This window comes from Brassica oleracea, chromosome C5 (genome assembly GCF_000695525.1).
Source record: "Brassica oleracea var. oleracea cultivar TO1000 chromosome C5, BOL, whole genome shotgun sequence".
NCBI classification, from domain to species: Eukaryota; Viridiplantae; Streptophyta; class Magnoliopsida; order Brassicales; family Brassicaceae; genus Brassica; species Brassica oleracea.
This window is the reverse complement of record NC_027752.1, coordinates 1,867,427-1,890,375: the sequence shown is the minus strand read 5'-3', so window position 1 is coordinate 1,890,375 and position 22,949 is coordinate 1,867,427. Positions and strand designations below refer to the sequence as shown.

Genomic DNA, 22,949 nt, shown 5'->3' with positions numbered 1-22,949 from the left:
ATTGATATCAAAGTTCGAGTACTTTGATGCAATTTTAATCATAACCACCCACATTGTCCATAGATTAATCTTAGATTCGACACTACTCCTTATTATATATTAAAAGAGTCTTTACCACATAATCTAACTGTAGAAGGATCTCAGATATGAATATATTCACATATATAGTTATCATCTCATATATGTATCATATATGTATTTGTTGTCTACTTTACGAAGTTTGAGGTAATTGTGTGTTTCAGAGCATGATTATCATATTTTATTTGAATATTTGCTAAATAAAAAGTTAGTAAGAAAAGTAGGGACGAAGTTGCTTCTATATTTCTCTCTTTCATTCATCGGTTTGCTGCAAGTTTAGATTATTTCTCAAATTATGTGACAGAAAAAGAGATTAAACAATGTATATATAGCTCTACCTCTGTCGTGAGATTTGATTTTTATCAACTATTACATGTACGATAAATTAATGGATTTAGAGAATTCAGTCTAAAAAGCGTGTATGTATATGCATTTATAATTATTTTATCCTATGATTAGAGAAAACTCTTCAATCTTTAAAGAATGTAACTGCAAATAAACAAGAACAGAAAACTTACTGGAAGTTTAGAGTGATGATTGATCAATCTAGCAAGCTAAGCTAGTTGTTTCCCTTATCAGCTTCTTTAGTTAAAATAAAACTTTACTAAGAGTGTTTTCTTTGTATGATCATTCACTCTGAAAACGAAACAAAACAAAATAGATTCATTCATGTCTACGGAAGCAGAAACAACAAATAGACATCTAGGTACCAACAATCAAGAAGAATTCAAACAAAATGTCAACCAAAAAAACCCAACAAATAATTTTAAACAAAATGTCAAACCTTACTAGTTAAACGTAAAAAAACCTAAACTTACCACATGCAAAAAAAGAGAGAAAGACAATCATGAGATAGCACAAGAGCTACTATGAGCTAATGGTGGAAAGATGAGTAACTAGGGAAAAGCAGAGGACTCCATTGCACCTAAAAGACCAGAGACTGATCTTATCTTCGGCTTTCAACTTATTGTCCTTAACGATGTCGTTCCAGCCACGGTTCAAAACGTAGTTCAATGAACCGTTTTGAGAGTCCTTCTTCTTCTTCATCACCCATCTCTTGAATACCAAACTCCACGTTTCAGACCTTTCGTTCACAAGAAGCGCTTCCACTCCAGGCTTCTTCATCCCCTTCTTGTTTTCATCTTGCTCTAAAAAACTCGATTCCTCTTGAGTCAAGAAGTCGTTTCTTTTTAGCTTTTTGAAAGGGATTAAGAAACGGCTTTGGTTTGGGTTGACATCACTCACGGACAAAGTCTTCTCAAAGATGAGTATCGCGTCTTTTACTTCCAAAGCAACGTTGAGTCTTTGCTTCTTTGCTTTATTCAACCTACCACTACTACCTCTTCCCCTTTTCTTGAGAGGTTTAGGTTTTAGAAAGTTCTGAGTTACCTTGTGACCGTCGTGGTTTGGTGGCTCTTCCTTTGGAGACTTGTTAAGGTCAAAATTATTACAAAACCTAGAAGAAGCTCCACTAGAAACTTTATGGTCTCTTCTCTTTGCTTCATCTTGCTCTTCATCATCTGTATCAGAAGGAGGAAGTTCATTAAGATCAAATTTGAGAATACGTGGTGATGAAGAAGAAGACGACTTTGCTTTAAGCATAGCGTCCTCTAAAATTTTGGTCACTTTATCACATATATTAGACCAATTTATTTTCATGCGCAAAGGATAGTGATCATCTTCAGCACTCTTCATCATAATTAGAACGAAAATTCGAGTTGTAAGAACAAAAAAGAGCAGAGAATAAGATTAATGAATGAAATTTGTGAGAGGAAAGCTAATGAATCAATGTTAGGGAATTGTTTTGCTAATTGTGTATTTGAATATATACTAACTAATTTAGTTTTTTTTTTCCAATTAATAACAAAGTTAAAATCTAAAACAAGTCAAGATATGTTTCATAGATTTTATTTACCAGATTCTATGCGATTGTCTATTGTTATCTTCTTTAGAATCTAATAAATTTTGGTTTAATATTTCTTAAAGATAATTAATACACACCATGTATTAAATGTTTCATATATATCTCTTCTTAAACTTAAACTATATTGATTTGTATTTTTATTGCAAATTAATTAAGCTATATATATATGTGTATGTGTTCTCTCTCCATTATATACTCTTAGGAATTAGGGTGGGCACTTCGGTTATTTTCTCGGTTCAGTTCGGGTTCGGTTAGGTTAGTTCGGTTCTAGTATTTTCCAACTGAAATAAACCATAGTTAGTTTGGTTTGGTTCGATTCGGTTTGTGTTCAGTTCGGTTTATATTCGGTTTGATTTGTATTCGGTTCGGTTGGATTTATTTTTTGGATCAGTTTATTTAGGTTCTTCTTAGTTTAATTTTTTAAAGGAAAATTATGTTTTAAAGCATAAATTTTGTAAACATAAACTATGCGAACTAAATTCAATATAAAACTGAAACACAAACCTTTAAAAAATCACAAAAATATATAAGAATTAAAACAAATGAAAGTTAACTAAAAAAAACAACATCATTAGTAATGTATCGTATATCATTATTAAAAAAATAGCAATGAATCATTTTTCATTTGACGATGTGGAGAAAAACTTTTGTTTTTAATAAAATTTGCTTTATGTTTTAGGTTTAGATTTAGCATCCATGTTTACATATATAAGAATATAAAGATACATAATTTTCTATTTTTAAATGAAATAGTTTAATGATTACATATTCGGTTAGAAGAATATATGTTAATAAATGAAAAATAGAAAATATGTGGTATGGTATTATAATTTTAGTATATTGGTATTACTAATATTTTTAATTTAAATAATTACAAAAACATATCGGTTTTTCGGTTCGGTTCGGTTTAAAACCGAACCATTCGGGTTAGAGAAATCTTCAACCGAATGGTTTGAAATAAACTTTGATTCGGTTTGAATCGGTTTCGGTTCAGTTGGTTCGGTTTGGATTTTTTGCCCACCCTAGGGAAAGGACGCGTGTGGTTAAAAAAAAAATACGTGTTATTAATTTTTAAATGAGAAAAACTGCCGAAATCAGAGGACCGTTGGGGACTTGATATTTAAATTTGAAACTGAAAGAAATAAAGACAAAAATCTGGGCCAATTTTCTAAATAAAAAAAAAAAGAGAGAAGTTTTTTTAGATTTGAGATTCCTCATCGTCGGTCGGAGAAAATCAATGGCATCATCTTCGAGCACCACGACGACGACGACAGCTACGGTCTCCACGGAAGAAGACTCCGAGAGAAGAGACAGTAGTAATTGCTACTTCCCAGACTGTCGCAAAGACGCGAACTGCACCTGCGAGATTTGTCTCGACAGCCTCAACGCGACGCTCGATCTCATGCCTTTGAGCGTGCAGAGAAGCTCACTCACCAAGCTCTCTTACGCATCGTCCACTTTCAAACCCACCGTTGAGTCCACTCCGACGTCGTTTGACCCGGATGTAGTAGTCACCACTCCCGCTTCTGTTTCTCGCCCAATCTCGAGGGTTATCTCTCAGCCGAAGAAGAAAGTGGCGAAGAAGCCAAAAGAGAACGAAGAGCCGACGAAGAAGAAGATCAAGAAGGAGAGAAAGACACTGACTTTCGTTGTTTTGGCGATTGGTTTGGTTCTGTGTTTGGAGTTAGTGTTTGATTGGATGGTTAAAGGGGTTTTGAAGACTGAGTTCACGGAGGAGATAGTGAGAGTCTCTGGGGAGAGATCTCAGGCTGCTAATGATCTTGATGGGAAGATGAGAATCTCGGAAAATGAATTAAAGGGTATTGCTAAAAATGGAAAGTTTTCTAGCTGCGTAGATTCCGATTCTAAATGGAGATTCAATCAGGTTTAGTCAAGTTTGCATTTTTTATTCCAATTTTTCAACCAAAGATTTGATTTTTTATTTAACTGATTTGAAAAGTATTGTTTTTTATTTTATTTATTTCTAGGATGGTTCGATGTTGAACTCAAAGTGTGTTCTGTACAAGTCCGTTATTGAAGAGGTGAGTATATGGGGATGGCCTTTGCAGACGGCTGGACTGTTCAGTACCGGGTTCTCCTCTGGTTCGTTCACCGTCTTATCAGGCCGTGTAACTGAGGTAACCAAATCTCTCTTTGTTTTAGTATCTGTTTGACTGTTTGTGTAATCTATGTCTTACACTTCATATTTCTCTGTGTTCTTTTGATGTTGTCCTTGAAGTGGCCAGAAGGGAAGTTTGGTTACTCGATACATGAGGCCAACACTTCGTGGAGGAGAACAAAATGGAGCACATCGGTTCTGCAACTAGATCCCAACACATGGGTTCTTGAGTACAGGCTAAGCTCAGTGATGGAGAGTTCGAGTTTGTTGTCAATGGCAGTTGATCTCCTGAGACACATGATGGTCCAAGCGGCAAAGAATGTAAACCGGGAGCTTTTCTGGATGTTTTCAGCCTCAGGGAGATTGTATAGTGAAGTGGTATCAGAGGCTAGCACTACAATGACACCAACTTAGCAATCGTTTTGTTGGTTCTTCCTTTCAAAGCATTGACATCTTGTCGCCCTAGATTGTAATAGTATAGTCATGAATAACAAGTGCTTGATTATTATGTAGAAGTTGTTTTAAAGTCATTTTTTGTTGGTTTACTGTTGACTTGTGGGAGAACTATAACCGCTGTCGTTTTGGTTAAATACATACCCTGTTCCGGAACGCGGTAGGCGCTAGTCGGGCGGTCAGGTTGGGCCTAGCGCCTAAAGAAAAAATCGGAGATTATTCGGGGATTACGCGGAACCTAGTTTTAAGTCTATTTTATATTTTTAAATACGTATATATATAATATGTAGTTTATGTATTCATATCCGTGAATATGTAGTTTATGTATTCATATCCGTGAAAGTTGCGGTGGCATAGTGGTAACTGTTTTACTCTAATGTCCCTTAGACCCGAGTTCAAACCTCCCCTTCTCCTTATTTTTTGTTTTTTTACCAAAAAATAAATGAGTGGCATTTTTGTAAATATCTTGTCGTCTTTCTCATTAAATCATTAGGATTTTCTAGGTTCTGCAATTTTCCTTCCTCGCCGCCATTGATTTTATTCTTCTAATCTTAACTATTGTTGCTGTTTAATCATGATTTACACTTAAAAACAACACATTAGCTATCTATTAAACGATTTCAAGTATCAGAATGACGAAAAACAAAGATTTTTTTTGTATCAGCCGCCTAGTTCGCCGAGTTGGGATCAATCGCCACGGCTAGGGACCGCCGAGCGTTTAACCGCCGCAAATCCGGTCACGGCGGCCGCGTTTTCCCATATTATACATACAACAATCCAGTTCACAGTTTGGTTCTGGCTCAAATACATGTTTGATTCCATTTGGTTCGGTTCAATTACAACAAACCGGTTACAATAAAATCAACTGGTTTGTAAGATTTTGGTTTCGGTTCGATACCTTTTTCCGTAATCTTGTGAAGAAATTGTCGAGAAAATATGGGAAATGTCCGGTATAATGTGAAACAACAGATTAAACCGAACTTAACCTGATTCGAACCGGTTCTTTCATAATCGATGAAGATTCAGAGTTGCTTGTCCTTTGTAGAATAAGTTTGTTGGATCAGGAACAGAGAGAATCGCTTCTGGGGAAATCGATTCTTAAGGAAAGACGATGGCTTTGTCAGCATTGAATCAGCTCTATCTTGCCCTCGCGGATAAACCCGATCAGGTTTTTTCAACTGAACCCTAGATTAATCAATCCCCCCCAAAAAATGAACTCTTTTTTAATCGATAGAAGTTGCAACGATTGTTTCTTTGTTCGATTAGTTTTTGTTAGATTTGTTCTTTATATTTTCTAAAGGATAAAGCTTTAAGATTGAGGATGTGTGTAATTCTGTTGGGTAAAAACAGAAATTAAATATTTGCTTGTGTTTTAGGAGAAGATAACGGCCGAAGAGATGAGTGTCATTGCCTCTTGCCATCTCAAAGTCTTGTGGACCGCTGGGCTTGCCTCTGGTGTTGCAGGTGGTTTAGGTTGGCAAGGTTAGTTGGAAGTTCTTCATAGCTCTCCCTCCAACTTACTTTGATCCATAAAGAGTTTGTGCTTTGGATTCCTCTTCTAATTTTCTGGTGCTTTCTTTCAGTGGCGAAAAGGATGAAAATGCTGAAGCTTCCTCTTACTGTTTGTAAGTATTTTCTTGGACTTTTATTACATGTTTTTATCATCAACTTTTATTCTCAATGTTTCATCCACAGTGCCGGCTGTGGCGGCTTTTACTGCTGCTTGGGATTGGTCAAACTCCACTACTGCTGTTTCATGCCTTGATAATATTCTTAAGCAAGATGCTACACGCATGCAGAGAGAGCTTGTCAATGTGTAAGCATCTGCCTCTGAGACTTATTGATTTACCTTTGATGGATGTTTTATATAATGCAGTATTATCTTTCTTTTAACTACAGGTTAGTCAAGTACAACAGAGGTGAAGCTTGGAGATGGCAGCTTATGTCCAAGCACTTCTACCCTGAAGCTGTTTACAACGATCAAGGAGAGAAGCCTCAGATGCGCTGGCGTAAGAGGAGAACTTTCACAGAACTTGCCGCTTCTTATGATGATGATGATGTAAATGAAGCTAAACCTCAGAGCACCAGCACTGGCTTACAAAACCCTCATAACCGAAGCGTTTCCCATGGATCTGATGCTTCAAAGACTAAACCAGGGGTCCAAAACAGCTCTGTGAGTTGCTCTCTTAGTTTTGTAGTTCTATATCCTCTGCAAATGCTTAGCCTCAGTGTGTGTAATCTTGAATCTTATTCAGGGAAATTCGGATGGCGAAATGGTGGATGATGAAGATGGTCTTGACAGTGTATTTGGTGGACCAGAACCAACAGAGAGCGTTCCTGCTGCGCAGGTTAATGCGAAAGCTGCTTCAAGCAAAGCGCAAACTCGCAAACAGAAGAGAGCTCAACGAAGACAGAGACGGAAAAACCGTGAAGAAGCTTCCATTAATAATAGTACTCCTCAGTACGAACGTGCTTAGACGAGACAAAACAAGAATGCTTGTTACTGCTTGATGATTATCACGATGAATTTGTCTTGAGTTTTTGTAAGCTCCATTAGCTTTATATACATCCCATTAGTCATTTTAAATCCCATTTTCTGGAGAACTATTATGTAATAAAAGTGTTGAGGCTTTTAAGATCTTCAGGGTACCTTATATGATAAGCAAGATGATTATGTATAATGGTGAAGCAAAACTTGGGTACATAATGAAGAATCCAACAGGAACTTAGCAGACAATGTCACAACGACGAATGTACAATTTATAATTGTTCCTATGCTTATTTGATCTCTCTCTCTACTCCTCGATTGCTAGATGAAAGTACTCTTCAAGGATTCCTCTAGGCGTCCTGCCAAATCCTTTAGCCACTTCCTCCATCTCCTTAAGCTTTGTCACTTCTTTCCTTATCTGATCCAATCTCTTCAACACATTCGTCATCAAGCTCTCTGCGTCTGAACCTGATACACGCCTAGACAGCTCTGACTTCTCCTCCTCAAGTTGCCTATACAGATCACCGAGACATTCTTTCTGAGCATGGAGTCTGACTTCAGCGATTTGATACTCTGATTCCTGAGCTTCTCTCAGCGCCTTTAGAACCTCACGGATCTCTTCCTCCAGTTTGTGCATCTCTGCCTCGCGATTGAATGGCATTGGCTCTATCGGTGTCACGTCTTGTAGACTTTGCACTGCATCATCATTGTCTTTACCTTCACTCTCAGAGAAATCTACAACCAAGACAAAAGTTAACACATAATCACAAAGCAAAAGATAGTGATGAGGGATGTTACCTGACCATATAGTTGGTGTATCATCATTCCAAAGATCTTCCAAGCTAGTGCCACACTTAAGCTGCCAAAGATTAGCATCTTTAGTTTCAGGAAACTTCAGTAAATACTACATTTTATTGTACCTTGATGACCGTTGATTCGATACAGTTGAGCAGCTCCTTAGCATCCACTCTCTGCGAGCCACGCAGGACGCAAATACCGAGATTAAGAATCTTCTCCACATCGCCTTGGTACTCTACAGTCTTACAAATCTCCAGGAACCTGTTGACATGCGGAACCAAGTCCTTTCTGGCGTCACATCTCCTGCAGTAGTACTCAGCATCCAACCCAATACTACCTCCAACGGTTCCAGCCATGTAAGCTCGAAGAGCACAGTTGATATGAGCAACATGTCCGCATATACGACCCTCGGAAACCACAGCTTCGCATTTGGTATAGCTGTAACCTTCATGCTCAACGCTTACTGATTTGCAGCAGAGGATGCAAGAGCAGTCAGTGCAGAAACTAGGCTCGCTACAGCAAATGTCACAAGTCATCGGTTCGGTTTCACTCGGTGGTGGCATCATCAGGCTGCCGCATTTATCATTACCAGCCTTGCAAACCATAATGTCAGAGACGTTATCGTGCATTGGATCTTCATCTGAGGTATACACTGGCAATATAGACGGCTTCATACCTATGCCTATCAAACAGAATCACACCACAAGGAGCTATTAGTTCAGAATTTGTTTGTTTCAAGAGTTTTCATATTTGTATGTAACTTTTATTTTTATTGAGTATAGTGGGAATGCTATATTTATGATTGGTTCAACTATATCCAATTCACATATCAAATGCTACTTTTTATTAAAAAAATAATAACTTTCTTTGTGCATTCAACTAAAACTAACAGAGGGAGCATATCATATTATAAGATAGGTGTGGAGATGGTTGAATCTGACCATCTGTGCTGGGTACAGCCCAGCTGAAAGAAGCAAAGAACTTGCGGACATCTGCATTAGGGAAGGCTAAGCGAATGTAGCGTTCAAGAGAGAGCCTGCTCCTAAAGGCGGTGCCTTTCCGCAATGTTTCAGCGTCGGGGAGATGCTTGGGAGGGTATAAGTAGCGGTCCAGAAAGGTGCCTTTGCCGGTGATTCTCGGTCCCACCTTCCAGCGCCACGTGTCTCCAGGCTTAGGCCAGTTTTCAGGTGCGTAGGGAAGGCCTATGCCAGATTCCATTGGCCTTACTGGTCTCAGATGAAGGCGAGGTGGCACCTCTCTGTTGCTTTGCTCAGTAGTAGTATCAGTGTCCATGATGATATAATAATAATTACCTGCAAATAACCAAATACAAAAAACATTGCAAAATCAAAATAAAAATTAGCATATATATATATATACTCATTCATACGGTTTTAAGTGAAGATCCAAATCCAAACAACAGAACAGTTTTTTTTTTATTTAATACAGAAAATGAGTTTCGATATCTCAGTGACGACAACACATCAGCGATATCAAATCCATTTTACAGACGATGGAAATAAGGAAAAAGGAAGAGGGATGTAACATACAATCTCCAGAGACGTCGCGCACACGAATCAGATTTTGAAGATCTTAACGATGGTTGGCTCTTTCTTCTCTTCTCCACCGTGAAACCTCGCGACAATGGGCCCGTCCGTCGTCACACTCGAAGGAGTGGCTTTTTGGATGAAACGACGGTTACAGAAGAAAGCGAAGTGCTCTCTACAAATATCAAAGTTCACAATAACAATCCTATTATTGGGCTGTTCCTGGGCCGTATATGGGTCGTTATTGGGCCGTGTCTGGTAGGAAAATGAATTTAAGGGGTATTTAATTCCCGGTCTGATTTGCTTTCCTTTTCCGAGTTACCCGAGTGTTTCCGGTACGGTTAAACCGATTATTCGTCACTGGGATTCGTGGGTCCATTACAAAATTGTTACATTGCAATCAGGCGCTACTTAAAGGGGTTTGGAAAACGATACTGAAATCGTATTTGTGTCTCATGACAAAGAAACTACTATGGAGTTTTATGGTGAGTCTGATGTTCACATTCAGACAACTTTCACAGCTTCAAGAAATCATGTGATTTGAGTCTTGATATGTCTCCCATTAATGGAGCTTTTTGTCAATAAGTTTTTTCTTTTGCTTGTGTCCCTACAATAACAACGACACTAACTGACAAAGATTGAAAGAGAGATAGATAGATAGATAGCCCCCCTCCAAGGAAAACAACCACTCATTCTGCATCTTATGAGATTCCTCTTGTGATAAAATCCAATGAAACTATGTGATGAATTCAAACTAATACAAAAATAGAAGTTGATCTCAATGTATCTTCCAAGGAAAAGACAACTTGTGGGGTTGTTGTATATGACACCTTGATACCATATTTTTATTTATGCACAAAAACAATGATAAGAGCATAACGGCCTATGGTATTACAAGCATTTACATTTCCCATATAATTAATTATCAGACAAAAAAAAAAGATCAATGCTTTGATAAATATTTGACATGACTCATCTGTCCCCACTCTGGCTAGAGAGAGAGATTGATCAAATCTGAGAGCATAGTGGATAAGCTCTCAAAAAAAATTCTTATGATTATTGTACTAGTTTCTTAATATTATTTACTTATATAATTAAAATTAATTATAACAAATATAATGTGTTCAATGTGGAAATGACACGTTAGTTTAGAATACCTCTACTGTTGGGTCAGAGTCTCTTCATAAAGAAACATATTTGCTAAAATTTTCACTCTTTCCTACTTTTTCATTTTTAATCAATTTTATCTTCAAAAACTCTCCTAAAAATTGTATCAATGCGGGTGCTCTAAGTATCGTTGTTGATTAAAGAAACTTGCCATGCATATATTTTCTCGAGCAAATATTTGTTGAAGATGTTGGATTTTGTTAAGGTAGAAACATGGATTCATTTTAAAAATCCTTATCGGCTCTTCCTTAACAAAGATTGATTTGATGCCAAATCATCAATTGAAGAAAAACATTGCGTCTTTTTTTTAACAACAAATGCTTACATTAAAATTAAAAACCCTATGAGCCAAATCGATTATAACCGGAGAGATATTTGATGGTGTCGATACAACCGGAGAAATATTTGACGGTATTGATTACAACCGGAGAAATACTTGACGGTAAACTGATAAACTAATTCACCTAAAATATAACAAAAAAATAGAAGTGGCTAAAGAAAATAAACCCAAATAATTGTTTTATTTTTAGTCCTAAAGTCCATGTTCGAAAGAACATAAAGTCGAAATCGACATTGAAAGATTCAACCAATGGATTTTGAGAACAGCTGAAAACTGTCACTGAAAATACCTTGATCTCCTGAATTGCAGTTAGGCGCGGAGAAACTACCGAAATAAGACTGGACTATACACAGAATTATCGATGGTATAGCCTCTAAAAATTAGCAGTTAACAGAATAGGATATGCTGAATTTAGGTGACGTTCCAATGAGATGCGAAAAGGCAGCCGAAGTAGAAAAACATTACGTCTACAATTTGATTCTTCTATAAAATACTTTTGGTATATTTTTCCATGTAACGTGTAAAAAGTATGCTTTAACGCGAACCAACATATTTGGATTACAAAAAAAAAGGGATTATGCGGTCATAGATTTCGGGGTAGTGATATGCTTGAAGATAGCGGGTCGATTCTCGTCAAAGAGCATATTCATCTTTGTCATTATATCTTTCAGTGAATTTGTTGCTAATGAAAACAAGTTGATTAAACGGTTCAAAAGATAAGATGAAAAAAATAGGAAAGAACAAAGATTAGTTAAGATGAGAAATGAGAAGTGAAGTGAGTCAGTGTACTTTGCACAAATGTCGATCTCTCATCGTTGAGCCATGAGATGGCCACTTAAGGTAGTCCAAGACATTGCCTCCTCGTGAGTCCCTGTTTTATTTACAAGGACAATGATTCTTTTTTCTTTTGCAATTTTTATAGACCGAGTATATCAGTTTCTTGACTCTTTTTTTGTTTTTGATAAGATTATTTCTCGAGTTAGTTATATAGTATAAAAAACGAAGAAACATATTAATATCTTCCGTCTGTATCTAATTTCCGTTGTCTATTAAATGGAAAACAAACAAGAATATCAAATAGTTTTGTCGTCTGTTAGTTTTACAGGTAAGCTTTTGAGCACCACTCAGATCAACCTTTTTCATAAAATTCTAGACAAATAAACAAAAATATTACTGAGATTTCTAATTATGTTTTAGACTGGTAATTGTAATGTTACAATTTATAGTTTTATTTTTATTAAATCTTTAATACAAATCAAATATAACTATTTTTTTTTCCAACAACAATTAATATAATATGAATTTTATAATTTACTATGCCAAATGTAGATGTAAGAAAAGTAATATGCTAAAGTTAGCACTGTGTTATCATCTTCGCCTATGCTAGTAGTAATTGACAGATGTTTTGTATAATTTATTGAAAACTGGTAACTCTAAAAGCATTTTAACAAACCAAAAATAAAATGGGAATATAATAATAGAGTTAAATGCAATATTTTAGTTTTCAAAATGATTTATAGTTTACTAGATTTGAGTGTATGTAACTATTATACAATTCTGCAAACTTAAATTTCATCCTAAAATAATAAGGCATAATAGAAAGTTCAAAATTCCAAGAAAGAACGATGCATGGTGTAAATATAACCATGTACATATGATATATAAATAAACGAATACAAGATGATACATGATACATACTATCAAACAAACTAAGCCAACTAGCTTAAGTCACTTGCTCAATACATTTTATCAGTCTCTCTGTAAAAAAAAGAAACACAATGCCAAGAACCATGTGGAAAGACTTCCATCTTTGTTTCCCAACAAATCTCATCAAGCCCTCCTCCGAGGCCGCCGCCTCCTCCCAAGAACCGAACCGGCCATCCATTCTTCTCATCAACAACTTCAACCAACTTTACGACGATTCCACAGCCACCGGCCACCGCATATCTAAGCCTATTATTGAAATCATTCCACCTTCCTCCATTACAACCGCCACGACATTCACTGCCTCCACCTCCACCTCAACCACCGGTAACTCTTCCTCCTCCTCCTCCTTGTATGAGTCTGATAATTACGGTTTTGCCCCTGAAGACTCTCCCACTTTGGACTTAACCGCAGTTCTTGCCTCACGTCGCTTCTTCTTCTCTTCCCCTGGCCGCTCCAACTCAATCACCGATTCTCCGGATCTCCGTCCCCGGTTTGAATACAAAACTTCCACTACTACTACTGCTGCTACTACGCTTCTAACCGGGGGAGCCGCCGTGAAACAATGCGTGCAATCTCCTGATCCTTACAACGACTTCCGCAGATCAATGCAAGAGATGCTTGACGCCGTTACAGACGCAGGAGATGCTCGCCGTTACGAGTTCTTGCACGAGCTGTTACTTAGTTACCTCTCATTGAATGCAGAAGATACACATAAGTTCATCATCAGAGCTTTCGCCGACGTTCTCGTATCTCTCTTATCTGACGGTCACCGGACTAATTGACGTGGCAAATCCTCATGCTGCGTAAAAAAATAGGGGATTAGCGCTTTAGGTTTAAAAAATAGGTATATCAAATGTAATAATTGTATAATGATACGAGAAAATCGAGAGAGGCGTGAGGTTTTGTCTCGATCGCATGCAGTTAGATTGCTTTTTATTTTGTTTTGTTTTTACCTTCTTAAATAAATGGTAAAATTTGATTGAGACTAGCTTTTTTTCTTTTAACTTTTTATTATTATTCATTTTTTAAGGAGAATTAATTGATATTTATTCATCAATTCAAACTTACATTTCCTTCAACACAGATTGTAAAATACATGAAACGGAGGAACCTCAACTTCAAGAGTGATATAATTTTTTACCAAAAAAAGAGTGATATAATTTATTTATTTTTACATTTATATTAATCTTGCCGAATGGTAAAAAAAACTTGTGATTGGTAGAAGGCTAGAAGTAGTACTGCATGTGATAACATTTTCACTTATACAGTTTGCGGACTATAAAATTAATTACCTAAATGGGCTAATTGCTAATTGGTATGAATCCCTATCCGGGAACGCGCTATGCGCTAGTCGGACGGTCGGGTTGGGTCTATCGTGTAAAGAGAAAATCGGAGATTAATCGGAAATTATGCGGGGCGAAATTTTTAGATTGTTTACTATGTTATAAAACATGTTAATCTTTAATTGTGTATAACATTAATACATTTTTATGTTTAAGATTGTATAAAACACACAAATAGAATATATAAACTTAATATAGTGTAATTTTCATCAAAATTATGAATATAAATGATATTTGTAAAATTTTAGATCAAATAAATAAATAAAAATATTATTAAAAATAAAAAATGAAAAAAAAATAGATTAGGCAGCTAGGCTGTCATTTAGGCTGTCTAGGCAGAGAAAATCGAATATCCGATTTTTTTAACCGATTTGACATAAATTGGGACGGAAAAGTGACGCGTAGCGCCCAGACGGCCGCCTAGACGGCTAGGCGGCCGATTTTTAGAAAAGGGTATGAATATGATTTATATATATGATTGTTTCAAAAGTTTGTCTTTTGGAGACACTACCAAAAAAACGTCCATGACAAAACAAGAAAGCTATGTCGACTGACATTTGGAACTATTTCTTCTTCTTTTATCATAACGTATCAATCTAGAGATAAAATTGTAATTGACTTTCTTCTCTGCTTTTTGTAATGTTCCCACTTTCATATGTATTTTTACATTGAATACAGAATCTAAAAATGATATATGATGAGTTATACGTTGAATTATTATATTTTTGCTTAGGATCTTTTAGGCCGGATAGAACTTCACCATTTTATCAATACGCAACGCTGGTTTAATGCTATCATGGTGAGATACATTTTTCGTAGCTAGCTATACGAAGAATCTCATAGTAGCATAGTATAATCACGACTTCGACCAATATGATGATATACGTTATAACATATAATTAACTAGAAATTGGCTACACATAAAACTCTGGGTTTAAGAATAAAGTCATAGAAAATGTGGTAATAAACATAAATCGGAGTTGAGATGCGGCTTGTAGGAGAGAATTAGAGAAAACAACTTGGTTAGATGTAGCAAAATTCACTGTAAATTCAAAACCAGTATTTATTATATACAAATTTTCTTTTCTTTTTGTTGGATATTTAATTCATGGAACGACCGAAGCAAATTAAATGCGTCCAAAATATTATACAGTATAACCTCTTTAAATTAATAATCTATAAATTAATATACACTAAAAATTTCTATAAAATAATATAATTTTATAGTCTCAAATAAAGTTTTTTGGTTCAATTAGTATATCGATAAATTAATATATCTATAAATTAATAAAAAAAATTATAATTTTTGTGTAGTTCCAACATTATTAATTTATAGAGGTTTCACTGTATATATGATAGCAGCAATTTAACTTGGTACAGTATTACAGTGACTCCTAAACAAAAAGGCATCGAGAAACTCTTGTCACAGACCCTATATTAAATCAAGGCGTGATTTGTGTTGTATGATGAATTATTAGATATATAAAAACTTATTTAATGAAAATAGACTAAATTAGTACTATATTCGTCATCATAAACTATTGTTATTTTGATTTATTAATTTGAATATAAAGCTAAATAATATAGATGATAATACGTTGACAAAAAAATCCACAAGCCATGCAATTTTCTTTTTTTTATTTCTTAATTTTTTTTAAAGAGATGATACGCAAGAATGATTTATAGACTCGTGAAAAAGAATATTAATTTTAAAACAATTTTTAGAAGCACATCAAAACATTGATAAGTGAAGGTGGTACAAATAAAATAAAATATCAAACTTCAATAAATATTGAAATATGTTGTTTGTGATTCTTTTTTTTTTTTTTTTTCCGGCGACCGAGGTCAACCGACTAATCCCACGAGGCCCGCAGCAGCCACGTAATTTCCACCCCAGGAATTAGCAGGGAGGACCCGGGTGGCCACAGGGGGTTTCGAAGCCGGGTCCGTATTGGCGGAGAAACTGCCTCAAGACCACTAGCCCACCACCCCGTGGTTATGTTTGTGATTCTTGCCATGAGATTTTACACATAACACAAGGCGAGACAAAAACAAAAGAGGAGAATCATAAGAGACGGATGTTGGCTGAAGCTTATAGCTACTAGATTATATGCATATTCAACAAATATATGTACTAGATTAAAACACAAGGCGAGACAAAAACAAAAGAGGAGAATTAATCGAGAGACTTTATGTATATTCAACCAATATTTGAATTCAGTTGACCAAACAAATTTATTAAATGTAAATAAGACATGTTAAGAAACATAAGATTATATATATTGTTTTTGTAAGACTTAAGAAGTACTACTGCACTAACATTATATTTTAAGCAAGCATACGATTTTTTGGTGCAGAAACTAAGGAAGTTTGTTATCTAGACTATTTTGTAATGTGGTATGAATTATTATTGCCTGCATTTCTGCCGCTTGTCTCTGATTCTCCCCGGTCAAGTACATATATGTATGTCTTTGAGCACATGTGTTTGAGAGAGATAAGTCCAGAATTATATACGTTTTCATTTTACATAGAATTATATACGTTTTCATTTTACATATACAGTATTGCCTATGTGTGATTCAGATATAAAATATTCGTTAGGTGAAATGACGGTTGATTGAAATATGTTTGTTATGAAGGGGAAAATAAAAGAAATTTTATTCGTTATTTTTCAAAAAATAGTTCTCTCACCTATCAACAAGCTGGAGTAGCTCAGTTGGTTAGAGCGTGTGGCTGTTAACCACAAGGTCGGAGGTTCGACCCCTCCTTCTAGCGCATTATTTATATTTTTGTATCCTCTTGAATTAGAGGGCAATTTCGTCATTTAAACAAAACAACACGAACCATCCATTTTTCATCTCTCTCCTCCTCTCCTTTCAAACAAACGCCTGCTGCTTGCTTCCGGTAAACTCTTCGCCGTCGTCAAGGTGACTCATTCCGTCGACAATATTCTTCTCCGAAGAGCTTCTCCTTGCTATCAGACTGGAAGAAGAAGATTCATGGGTTTCCTTGTAGCCGCCATTAACGTTCCTCCTCCTACGTTAATCCATCAACAAGTGAAATCGAAGCATGGATGTAGTAGTAGTAAAGGTATCACCTTTACATCTTTTCCTCTGTTTTTTTTTTTTTTGAACTGTTTGAAAATTTGCAAACTGAACAGAGGAGAAGCTTCAAGGGAGCTCTTTGTTTGCTCGTCGTGGTTTCTTGCACTGCGTTGGTGGTGCTTCGTTGGTGGCCACACTTGAGTTCTCTGGATTACAAGCTGCTCAAGCAGAGGAGAAAGATGAAGGAGTCGTTGGTGCTTTCAAGTCTTTGTTTGATCCTAACGAGAGGACAAAGTCTGGGAAAGAGCTTCCAAAGGCTTACTTGAAATCTGCAAGAGAGGTTGTGAAGACGATGAGGGAGTCATTGAAAGAGAACCCGAAAGACAATGCCAAGTTTAGAAGAAGCGCTGATTCCGCCAAGGAGTCGATTCGTGATTACTTGAGCAACTGGAGAGGGCAGAAGAGTGTAGCTGGAGAAGTAAGTCGCATTGCTTCCTTCTTGTTTGTTTTTTCATCGCTTTGAATGAAACCATTTTGATAAGTGTTCAGGAATCTTACGCTGAGCTTGAGAAAGTCATCCGAGCTTTGGCGACGTTTTACTCAAAGGCAGGCCCTTCTGCACCTCTTCCTGATGAGGTCAAGGCTGAGATTTTGGATGATCTTAATAAGGCTGAAGAGTTTTTGTGACCAGATCCTGCAGCTACAAGTTTTGATGTAACATGTTTGTATTGATACAAGTCTTTGAGAACTTGTGAAAGCAACTGAAAAAAATAGGCGCTCTGATATGAAAAACTAACAAATTGCTCCAAATTTACTAATGGTACGTTATATAATACAATGTTGTAAATCCCTGGATTGGAGTTGATAATAATGATAAATACAAAAGTAAAGACAGACAACAACAACAGGACTCTGAATGTGAGAAAAAAAACTTAGGCATGCTTCTCCTTATTCTCTGTAGTATCATAGCGCAATAAGGCGTAAAGCATATATCTTCATCACAAAATATCTTTCTATGTGAAACTGACTGAATCTCTCATTACCTAATCTCAACCTTTGAAGAATGGAAGCTTGACTATAATCAATGAGCATCACAAATCCAGACAGATATATTGTACTTCCTCCTCCTTGGAGAACTCACGTCTTGAACAAAATCTTTTCATAAAAGTAAACCATCTGCTTTCGATACAGCCAACTTAGCACCAGCACCGAGTCTGTCACTGTCTTTACATGAAGGAGTGGCCTCTCTGTTCGGTGAGTTTTGTCCAGTCTTGCCTTCTTGAGTGATGGAGCTCATATCTGATGATCCTAAACCAGAAGTAGATGAAGAGAGATTGTTTTCAATCTGAACCTCAGTGGATGCTTGTACGATTTCCAGAGATAGTAACTTAGCAACAGCTTCTACATTCACATCTTCGCATGATGATCCTGTATTGTCACGTTGCTTGGAGCAAGACTTCAATGTGAACTGACAAGAAGAAAAGCTAATCCCAGATTCTTCACCAGGTATACATCTCCTCGATTCACCATTCTCCGGCTTGGAAACCGTGTCCATGGTTGTTTCAACTGGTGTACATATAGGACTGGTTTCCTCATGAGAAACGAGAGTCTTCTTGTCGCAGTCTGCATCATCATCAGCGACATGTCCACTGGAGTTTAGACAAGTTTCAGCAAAAGACGCAGATTCAGATTTCTTTTCTGTCTCTATCTCTGAACCCATTGCATCGTTATGTACAACGACACAGTCACCTACAGCTGCGACTTTGGACTTCTTTTCTTCATGGAGGAGAGGTTTGTGTAACATGTCTATTCCAGGAAACACCAACGTGTTGAGGGACCTCATCTCTTTCCTAACTGCATCATCAAGAGGGCTGAATCCGAAGTTACCGGTCCAGGCGTGCAAAAAGTCTGGAATGGCAGGGATTACCAATTTCTCAACCTTAAGAGAACGCATAGCCTTCATAAAAAAGGAGAAACCAAGAGTTAGAAAGTAGAAATCACCTTTCAGCATGTGATGCCTAGAAACAATGATTATATAGTCTAACCAGCTTACCGACTCAATTGCATCAAAAAGCCGACGGCACATTCCTTGACGCCTGTATATATGCCTGGTTCCAATAAATGGCATCTCCGCCAATTGCATTCCATGGAACCTAACAAAACAACAAAAACAATTAACTTCTAGAAAGTCCTCCGGGCTCAACATCGATGGAACAACTAGTACTTAATTAGAATGTATGAGCATATGCACTCATTTACGTAAGCAACTGAAAAAAAATAAAGCTACATAAATGGCCTGCTCGCTCTATCATTTGAGCAGACAGAAGACACAAACAGATAACGAGAGGACTCAAAAGTTATAGCAAAAGAGAGTAACAAATGAATAAGTATAACTAGTTTCCAACGAGTTCCAGACAACGCTGGATAAGACTGACAAGATAATACTCGGGGGAAATGCTGTTATTAAAAAGTGTTGACTGAGATGCTAGACAATACCTGAGAGATGCCGCACATATGATTTCATCTCCTCTCTCTAGGATAGCAGTGTAGAAGCTAGTATAATTAATCCGGTTGAAATTGGATCTGCATAGAGAAGGCAGACATCATATAGAATCAAACATATAGATAGCAAAGAGCAACGAATATAAAGAGGAGTTGATGACATCATACTTTTCCAGCATAAGTAATAAAAGACGGATTGAAAACAAAAACTTACCCACAATTATAAAGGACATTGCGAATTAGATTGATCCCACTCCTCCTGTCAATTATGGGCAAAAAACACTCATCCATGATCGCCAGCCCGACAGCTAGCTTTGAATTGTTTTCAATCCTTTGTGCCGACAATTGAGAGTTGAATTTTGAATCCGTGTCCACCCTATGTATAAGAGACCATGAGTAGCCGCCTTCAATTTCATGTTTGACACCAAGATACTTCTTTAGCTTTTTGAAGAGCTGTAGAAAACAATGTAATTAGCATACAAGGAGGAAAAGAGGCAAGAAAGACCAACCACACATTGACAAAGAAAATTACTGAACAAACAGATCAAAAGCTCAAGCAAACCAGTATTTGACCGTCGTTAGAAATTGTAACCTCTCCTAGGAAATTGATGATATAAATAGAAAACACCAAGAGCATAAGCCTTTTACCGATGCTATTATATATATGAGAATGATGCAGAAAACTATACAGCCTAACACGAAAATGAGGTTTGTGTTGACCAATAAAAACAAGAAATGAGAACACAAGACAACAACCAGACAATACTTTTATCAGACATGATGCTCATACATTGAGACCTTGTGCTTTGACATATATACATGTCCTTTATCAATAAGCAGAAAAACAGACTTAAAAATTAAGTCAGCAAGATTGCTGAGGAAGGTATTAGACGTCAAAATACCTCTGAGCACTTAGGCCCACAGAACGAAGAAGCTGAAGACTGAACATTATGAGCTTCCACCTCACTCATGCATGATTGGTGATCTACAAAAGCAGTTATAAACATTGAGGACGCAATTTTTACCAATGGAAGTTCATGAAAAGGATAATCAAGCTCAACGGAGGAAACATCTCACATTTTCTCTCACACGTGTCGCAGGAAAGCAATGAAGGATTTTCGTCTTCGTCACCAGAATGCACCACAGCATCACAAAATTTGCAAGTGCAATTTGGACAGTGCCAGTCACCCACCGGAAGCACCTACAATTAAAACATGATACAAGTACGTTGGAACTCCAAAACCAGAAAATGGAAAATAAATAATAATACAAAAGGTTTAAACAGGTAAGGCTTCACAGTAATTCATACCTCAATACCTAAGCAGGCTTGATGGTATGTTGATGGACAACCATCACAGCAAAGCAAATCTCCACCATCGCCACAGATACCACACGCATCATCATGCGGATCATCGCCGTCGGCGTCCACGTGATGAAAACCAAGACTCTTGGCATCTTTTTGCATATTCCACGCTCTGATTTGGCAATGGAGAAGAGAACTGCCAGATTCCAGGTATATATTTTGGAAAGGCTGACATGACTTGCTCCCGGCATGGATCTCAAACCTGGAGATTGTGAGGATTTTACTGCAGCAGGCGCAATGAATCCCCGCTCTTGTTACCCATCCCTCCAGCATCACCTTTGTGCATTGATGGTTCATGTACTGCACCTTCTCTCTTACCTGGACAACTCCACAATCAATCAACCAAGAGAGCAATGTCCTTTTCCCAGAGTATGGATTGAACCCGTTGATCGCTGGATTCTTTTTATCCTCGGAGCTACGCACCTTCAAAGTACATCTTCCTGTTTTATTGCTTAATCTTCCATCTAGATAACGTGAATCTGATCTAGGAGACGGCCTTGCATCATTGTAGTACGACGGTCTTTTACTTTTCGAGTGTAGATCATCACGAATAGGTTCAATTCTTCTTCTTTTTATAGATTTCCCATTCATCTTTACGAACCTCTCTTCACAGGTATCACTGTCTACTCCTTCTCCATAGCTATCCTTTTCACTCTCGCTACCACTGTAATCCTTTCCCCGTTTCTTTGAAGCCTCAGTCCCTGTCTTCTTCACCTTCCTTGCTAGATTGTTCACAATATCCTCTGACACAGAAACGACTGCAGCAACGTCCTTCCTCGATCTAGCATCGATGTCTTCCTCCTTTAACTGCTGCCGAAAAGCATCATATGCTTTAATTATTGACCAAAATGCTATCCCTGAGGGGTTTACGTATACAGTATCCAGGTAAGTTTGGTTCCTCCTAGGTCTGTAGTCTATCGTCCATCCTGCATCAGTAAGCATTCCCTTAATCTTCTCACGTAGTCTTTGCTTCTCTGTTCCGCCATTACGCATTCCCCTCCTCTCTTCCCTCGCTGCAGGTTTCAACGATTCAGTGGATTTGGTATCTGTTTCCTTCTTAGGTTTCCTTTTTTTCGCTTTCCTCTCCACGTCGCTGTCTTCTGACTCCGAATAATTGTTTGGTTTCCTAAAGGATGGTTTTGCTACAACATTCTCACGCTTTTGTGCCTTCCCAGAGGAGGAAGGCAGACTCTCATATACTTCACCTTCCCGGGGAATGACTGAAGCTGGGAGAGTGCTCGTTTTATTGTTTACCTTGACCTTCAGAACACCGTTTCTCCCCTGCACCCTTATCGCCTCATCTGAATCAGATTCACTACTCAAACTCATACTACTCCCGCCATTCAAGTACGGTTTTTCCCTCCTAACAAACACACCCTCCCTGCCTGATCCAGACCCTCCCACAACACCATTATCAAACCTTCTCGGCGGGAAAGAGACTCTCCCACTGACACCAACGGTGCCATTATCAAAACGCTTCCTCATCAAATTCGCGCTATCGAACCCATCGTACTCGTCAAACTCAAACACATCCAACTTCTTCATCCCTGCCCTCCTCACAAACCCATTTCGGTCATCCTTCTTGCCTTTCGCTCCAAGGGTTTTGCGGTCAACGCTCCTCGCTGGAGGCTTCATGAACTCATCACTCGACTCGGACTCGCTAACAACAACTTTGGATCTCTTGTTATGAAAACTACGCTTTGTTCCAGTAGAAGAAGACGCACTCCTCCTGCAAAGCCCATCTCTTTTCTCCTTCTGACTCAACCTCGGAACTACCCGTGCCCGCTCACCCGACCCACTACCTCCTTCCATATAAACAATCACTACACAAACAAACAAAAAGCCGAAAGTACTGACCTTTAATCCTAATCCCGTTTGCAAATCACCCAAATCGATAAACCCAATACTCAATAAACGTCGAATCGCACCCCGAATCGCCGGATCCGTGGTGAGGAGAGACGAAAGCTTCGATCCTATCGGAACACAGGAGAGGTGAGAGTCTCGGAGAAATATCCTTGAGGATCGAGCGTGAGGAGGATTTGAGCTTCGGGATTTCGACGGTTGCTAGTTTTCCTC

The 22,949-nt window shown here is 37.5% G+C and overlaps 7 protein-coding genes and 1 non-coding gene across 10 annotated transcripts; 5 read left to right on the top strand and 3 right to left on the bottom strand.

Annotated features, from left to right (window-relative positions):
• Positions 1-945: 945 nt before the first annotated feature.
• Positions 946-1,680, bottom strand: LOC106344243 (putative B3 domain-containing protein At3g49610). Its single transcript, XM_013783653.1, has one exon. It carries the CDS (start codon positions 1,678-1,680, stop codon positions 946-948), a length of 735 nt encoding a protein of 244 aa, XP_013639107.1.
• A 1,489-nt stretch (positions 1,681-3,169) lies between these two features.
• LOC106293376 lies at positions 3,170-4,677 on the top strand. The gene is made up of 3 exons (XM_013729054.1): positions 3,170-3,887; positions 3,991-4,140; positions 4,242-4,677. Exons 1-3 carry the CDS (start codon positions 3,240-3,242, stop codon positions 4,533-4,535), a joined length of 1,092 nt encoding a protein of 363 aa, XP_013584508.1. The 5' UTR covers positions 3,170-3,239; the 3' UTR covers positions 4,536-4,677.
• Positions 4,678-5,586: 909 nt separating this feature from the next.
• LOC106295918 lies at positions 5,587-7,251 on the top strand. Its single transcript, XM_013731928.1, has 6 exons — positions 5,587-5,742; positions 5,951-6,056; positions 6,158-6,199; positions 6,270-6,390; positions 6,474-6,747; positions 6,830-7,251. Exons 1-6 carry the CDS (start codon positions 5,686-5,688, stop codon positions 7,049-7,051), a joined length of 822 nt encoding a protein of 273 aa, XP_013587382.1. The 5' UTR covers positions 5,587-5,685; the 3' UTR covers positions 7,052-7,251.
• Positions 7,252-7,258: 7 nt separating this feature from the next.
• LOC106295917 (protein OBERON 1) lies at positions 7,259-9,559 on the bottom strand. Its single transcript, XM_013731927.1, has 5 exons — positions 9,411-9,559; positions 8,802-9,173; positions 7,983-8,542; positions 7,861-7,921; positions 7,259-7,797 (listed from the first exon to the last, which is right to left on the bottom strand). Exons 2-5 carry the CDS (start codon positions 9,151-9,153, stop codon positions 7,370-7,372), a joined length of 1,401 nt encoding a protein of 466 aa, XP_013587381.1. The 5' UTR covers positions 9,154-9,173; positions 9,411-9,559; the 3' UTR covers positions 7,259-7,369.
• A 3,064-nt stretch (positions 9,560-12,623) lies between these two features.
• LOC106293413 (transcription repressor OFP12) lies at positions 12,624-13,602 on the top strand. Of its 2 annotated transcripts, XM_013729095.1 has the most exons (2): positions 12,624-12,945; positions 13,033-13,602. In XM_013729095.1, the coding sequence occupies exons 1-2, from the start codon at positions 12,693-12,695 to the stop codon at positions 13,401-13,403; spliced, it is 624 nt and encodes a 207-aa protein (XP_013584549.1). In that variant the 5' UTR covers positions 12,624-12,692; the 3' UTR covers positions 13,404-13,602. The 2 variants fall into 2 exon arrangements, with proteins under 2 accessions (XP_013584549.1, XP_013584548.1); XM_013729094.1 differs by having other exon boundaries at positions 12,624-13,602.
• A 3,063-nt stretch (positions 13,603-16,665) lies between these two features.
• TRNAN-GUU lies at positions 16,666-16,739 on the top strand. The gene has a single exon. It is a non-coding gene; the product is annotated as a tRNA-Asn (tRNA).
• Positions 16,740-16,757: 18 nt separating this feature from the next.
• LOC106294760 (photosystem II D1 precursor processing protein PSB27-H2, chloroplastic) lies at positions 16,758-17,789 on the top strand. Of its 2 annotated transcripts, none has more exons than XM_013730405.1 (3): positions 16,758-17,054; positions 17,125-17,486; positions 17,551-17,784. In XM_013730405.1, exons 1-3 carry the CDS (start codon positions 16,964-16,966, stop codon positions 17,569-17,571), a joined length of 474 nt encoding a protein of 157 aa, XP_013585859.1. In that variant the 5' UTR covers positions 16,758-16,963; the 3' UTR covers positions 17,572-17,784. The 2 variants fall into 2 exon arrangements, with proteins under 2 accessions (XP_013585859.1, XP_013585858.1); XM_013730404.1 differs by having other exon boundaries at positions 16,768-17,054; positions 17,558-17,789.
• A 4-nt stretch (positions 17,790-17,793) lies between these two features.
• Positions 17,794-22,943, bottom strand: LOC106294759 (increased DNA methylation 1). Its single transcript, XM_013730403.1, has 7 exons — positions 20,820-22,943; positions 20,588-20,711; positions 20,413-20,495; positions 19,725-19,963; positions 19,505-19,591; positions 19,062-19,161; positions 17,794-18,965 (listed from the first exon to the last, which is right to left on the bottom strand). The coding sequence occupies exons 1-7, from the start codon at positions 22,683-22,685 to the stop codon at positions 18,168-18,170; spliced, it is 3,297 nt and encodes a 1,098-aa protein (XP_013585857.1). The 5' UTR covers positions 22,686-22,943; the 3' UTR covers positions 17,794-18,167.
• Positions 22,944-22,949: the final 6 nt, after the last annotated feature.